At 34.1% G+C, this 4,812-nt stretch overlaps 1 protein-coding gene across 1 annotated transcript in view; it reads left to right on the top strand.

Annotated features, from left to right (window-relative positions):
- Nucleotides 1-4,812, top strand: part of LOC107712503 (talin-2-like) — a 166,930-nt gene that overhangs the window by 108,690 nt on the left and 53,428 nt on the right. The window contains exon 20 of the mRNA XM_016517773.1: nt 3,058-3,224. Coding sequence (XP_016373259.1) covers nt 3,058-3,224 — 167 coding nt within the window. The remainder of the gene's footprint in view (nt 1-3,057; nt 3,225-4,812) is intronic.

Raw genomic sequence — 4,812 nt, 5'->3', positions numbered from 1 at the left:
CATCTAAACTTTTCTAAAGACAGTAAGTTCCCCTCAGACATGCATTCATATAAACTCCTACCCCTAAATGAATCGCGATTTGTTTAGCATCTCAACCGATTTGAATCGTCACATATTTAAATCGATTTTCAACCGGCTCGCGGTTAATCGTTAAATCCTTAATAATTTGTAAAACTTTTGTAAAATTTTACATCCAATTATTGTGGCAATTGGTAATTGAATATTAAAAGTGCCCACCTTCAAGTCTGAATGGTTTCTAGATGCGACCTAATGTCATTTCATAGTTTTCTTTGCCCGCATTCTCCACCAAAATCATATGGTTGAACACTAAGTAATAGCACACCTCTCCTCAACAAGCTGCAAAATTTGAGCTGTCATGCACATTGCAGGATGAATTATGCACCAATGTTTATTACTTGGGGTTAAGGGATTGTTCAAATCCCCTAACCACAAAAATGAGCAATAAAAAAAGCGATTTTCGCCTTAGAAAGCGCCGCTAAATTCGATAGATGGGCCTGTACCACAGGATGTAAAACAATTCCAGGCTACAGAGAATTTATTTAATAAATGGAAATCAAAGTCAAATAAGCATACAGTAATATGCAAGAGAGCTTTAATATCTTTCAGGCACATCGTCCAAACAAAGCATATCTGTGCTGTGACGCAATAAGATTAGCTTGTCCATATTCAGAATTGCACAATTTTTTTGCTGTTCCTGGCCTCATTTTGAAGCTCTCAATTGTGCACTAACATCTCACCCACTTGCAGTCCTAATTCAGGTGAACCATAAGCAACATTAATTCTCCAATATAATGCGCTGACAAATATTTAGCTTGCTATCTTTGCTCAGCCTTTGTATCTTGTCTGTTGTTTTTCTGGGAGAATTTGACCCCCAGTTTATTTTGACTTCGTGAAGTCCTTAAAAGTGATTTTGTCTGCGGTCTGAGCTGTGTTTTTGGGCTGTTTTCAAAACTGAAGATGTTTGTTATGCTATGGCCATAAGTCTAAAGAATCCTCAAAAGATTCTGTGCCCGCGAGGTTGTTGAAAACATGTCATATAAAACCGCTACAGAGCATCAAATCTGCTCTCAATCACGCACGCTCTGTCTTTGAACTTTTTAAAGGAAAACACATGGCAAAAGCTGCCGGTGGGGTTGACTGCAACTGTTCAAGTTAAACATGGAACATGATAAACGACCTGAGCCAACAAATCATCATTATCAAAGATTTGTTTAGCTTGAAAGTTAACAATAAATCAATATTGACTCTGTTTGCTTTAATACACGTTATGGTTTGTATTGTGCATGATTCATCAGTTATTCAGAAGAAAAAAAATTTACTTTTTGTACCTTCATGTAGTAATTTGCTGAAACAAATTTAATTTTTTGCTGACATCACTCAAGCCATGCGACCTTAACATAACTTAATATTGGCAATTGGTAGATATTGCTTTATGAACGATTAAAAAAAAATTATTTAGCCAATATGCAGAACCAAATTAAATGATTTTATTTATGCTTTTTGAATAACTTAATAATTTAGACTACAATAAATACAATAAATAATAAATATATTTATATATAAATATTTATTTTAAATCAATAAATAAACTTTTTTTTTTTTTTTTACAAAATATTCACTCAAAAATAAATTAATAAAAAATTAATTCAGAAAATATAATATAATGTTTTAGATCCAGTTATAAAAATTGGAACATTAAGAGGTATTAAATTAAATCCTTAGTATTTTTCAGACATGATTTGAATGAATGAATGAATGGATGGATGGATGGATGGATGGATGAAATTATAGAATTTCTAATTCTATTCTATTTCTATTATAACATGTAAGGTATGATATCTTTATATTATTGTAAATACAGTAAATAACTTTAATGATGATGATGATGATTATTATTATTATTATTATTATTATTATTATTATTACTACTATTGTTGTTAAGGCCATTTTATTTATTTAAAGTTATTTTGCAGTTAAAATGGTTGCAATTTTATTTACTTTTTTTTTTATTGTTAAGCTAAACATTTGTCATTTGAACAAAGAATTATCCAAACATATTAATAATCTATCCATAAATACTTTTTTAACCCACCAAATGGTGCCCTTTTTTGGTAAACCCAAAATGAAAGAAGTTCAGAAATGTGAATTTAAGCAACCAACAGCCAAACAGCTGTTTAAGCATTGTTTTAGGCTACTGTTGTAGTTAATTCACTGATTTAAGGCAAATAATGGCAAATGCACTGCGTTTATAAAAGAAGTGTTACTGTTTAAATACATTGAGATGTTCTTAAAGATGAACCTGACCTCCAGTCTCCACATCCCAGTCAAAAAGCATCCTCAAATGTGGCGGTATTTCAGAAGTGAGGTTGTGGCCCACATTCAGCTGCGAACTTGCATTCAGGTCTGACTTCATTCTGTTATGAAAAGCCTACTTTTCATTTTGCAGTGAATCAAATCAAGTCCAGCCTTTTTTTGTTTTTTTTGTTATTTAACTCTGAAATAGAGAAAGTAAAATGGGTGAATGCTGCTTCATGTTGATTTAACAAGCTTACTATTTTCACACTGAATCCATCCTACGTTTCGAGAGGTGAAACACCCCTTAAGCACACCTCTCTCCCTTGATAATCTTGTCAACGCTTGTATTTCTGGATCTATGTAGGTGTTCGGGAACTACAGCGTCCATTTATGGAAAATGAGTAGGCACGCTTTTGAAAGGGCCCTTGATCAGTGATGTACTTCAGGTCACACGGGTGCACAACCATTTGAGCACTTCGGTTCCTGAAGCGATATGCAGAGAGAATGCAGAAAGATTGATTTTCAAAGAGAACAGCTTCAGCGGAGCCAGATTCACACACATCAAAGAAACGTGGAATGGCTATTGGTTTTTTTCTCCTCCAGTCTGGAGTCAAGGACAGTGAATATACTGTGGAAGGAGCCAAGAATATGCCAGTAGATGTTTCTGAAGAAATATCAAATCTGCCCACACAGCATACTGATATTGTGGCTTTTAAATAGCATTTATTTTCACATTCACAGGTGAAATGGTACGACAGGCGCGGGTTCTGGCCCAGGCCACCTCGGACTTGGTGAATGCGATGCGCTCCGACGCCGAGGCTGAAATCGATGTGGATAATTCCAAGAAACTGCTCGCGGCTGCCAAGCTGTTGGCCGATGCCACTGCCAGAATGGTGGAAGCTGCGAAGGTATGAAAACTAGAGCAAGATACAAACTCTGCATTTACAGTATAAAAAATACCTTGATTATGCCATAATTTCATACCATAAAATTGTTTGTTTTGACAGGTACCATGACAATTTCCACCAAATAATAATTTTATATTTTGTAAATAATATTTGTTTTTTCCAGTCCGTGTACTTTTGCATCCATTCGTTTTTAGTTTTTTAACCATGACGGAAAAAACGAAAAAAAGAACGGTTGTTGTATTTTTAAATGCTATGCTGAAAACCAAAATTGAAATTAGAACCGTACACACAAAATGCTGCCCGAAAAAAGTAAAATATTGACTTCTTTTCAGACTTTTGTTAATGAATTTTTGCACTTTTAATAAACATTTTAAAAATGCACAAATTAATATAGAAAAATGTCGATTTTAACAAGTTTTCTTTGGCCAAATTTAGTGATGCTTCTCCCGCACGTTCAGTTGAGAACTAGAGTCATCTTTGGAACAATGCAGAGACTTAATGCAAATATGATTTTTTTAAATAGACATTGCAGAATCCTGGGAAATCTATCATCATGAAATTATATATTGGGATATAATTTTGTCATAACTTTGTGTGCTATATGGGTACATTATTGGAGAGGACCATGCATGGTCGCTCAATGCACGTACAGTAGGCTACATTGTGTTAGAGCGATACACACGGTTTAATATATGGGGTAAATATGTATAGGCTAATATAGAAATATATAAAGTTATAATCTCCAAACAGGCAGGCCCGGTTCCTAAATCAATCACTGAGGGTGCTTCTGAAATCAGTGAGGGTGCTCTAGCCTTATACATTTTGACATATATTTGCTCTCTGTTCACTGATAGTGGCATCCGCATAATGCCGCATTTAGTCTATACAGGGCTCTAGACTCATTCTTCCCAATGGTCGCTCTTTTGCGACTTTCTCAGTTGGTCACACGAGCACATCATTTGGTCGCATTTTTTATTTTATTTTTTTGCTACAACATGGCATTAATCGATGCATGCTGATGAACTTTTATCATAGTTTATAGTTATATGGTAACGAGTGTTCAACATTAAACCCGTTCTTTTTCATCAGTATTATTTGTGATTTGAATTTTGTGAACGGGAATTCCTCTTTTGCTGTGTTATAAGCCAGACTTTGGACGCTTTCATTTTCGAATTCGCGATCTTGGTGTCACATTTTACAAGAAAAGATAATTGTCTGTTTTGCTTATATCTATACACCTTTCACTTTATAAGACTAAAAAAAAAGATTGATTCGTTGTTATTTTTAATTAAAAAGCACAACAACAATAAAACAGTAGGCAGTCTGTAATGACAAACTAGCTTACATAACGTTTATTAACAAAAACGAATAAGATGAGGCATGGCTCCACATGCTATATTATATACTGAATAATAAATTACAGAATGTTTGGCAAACAGTGAGGAATCAAATAAATAAAAAAATAACAATAATAAAGAAAGCCTCCATAGCGTAACGTGAGGTAAACAGCAAAGATAACAAGCTTTTTAAAACGAAAACAAAAAGAAAAGTGAAACTAAACTGGCTGTCGGTGACAGGACTTGCATGT

Source organism: Sinocyclocheilus rhinocerous, unplaced genomic scaffold (genome assembly GCF_001515625.1).
Source record: "Sinocyclocheilus rhinocerous isolate Xijiao unplaced genomic scaffold, SAMN03320098_v1.1 scaffold1259, whole genome shotgun sequence".
Lineage (NCBI taxonomy): Eukaryota > Metazoa > Chordata > Actinopteri > Cypriniformes > Cyprinidae > Sinocyclocheilus > Sinocyclocheilus rhinocerous.
The sequence above is the reverse complement of the archived record's forward strand: the minus strand, read 5'-3'. Positions and strand labels throughout refer to the sequence as shown.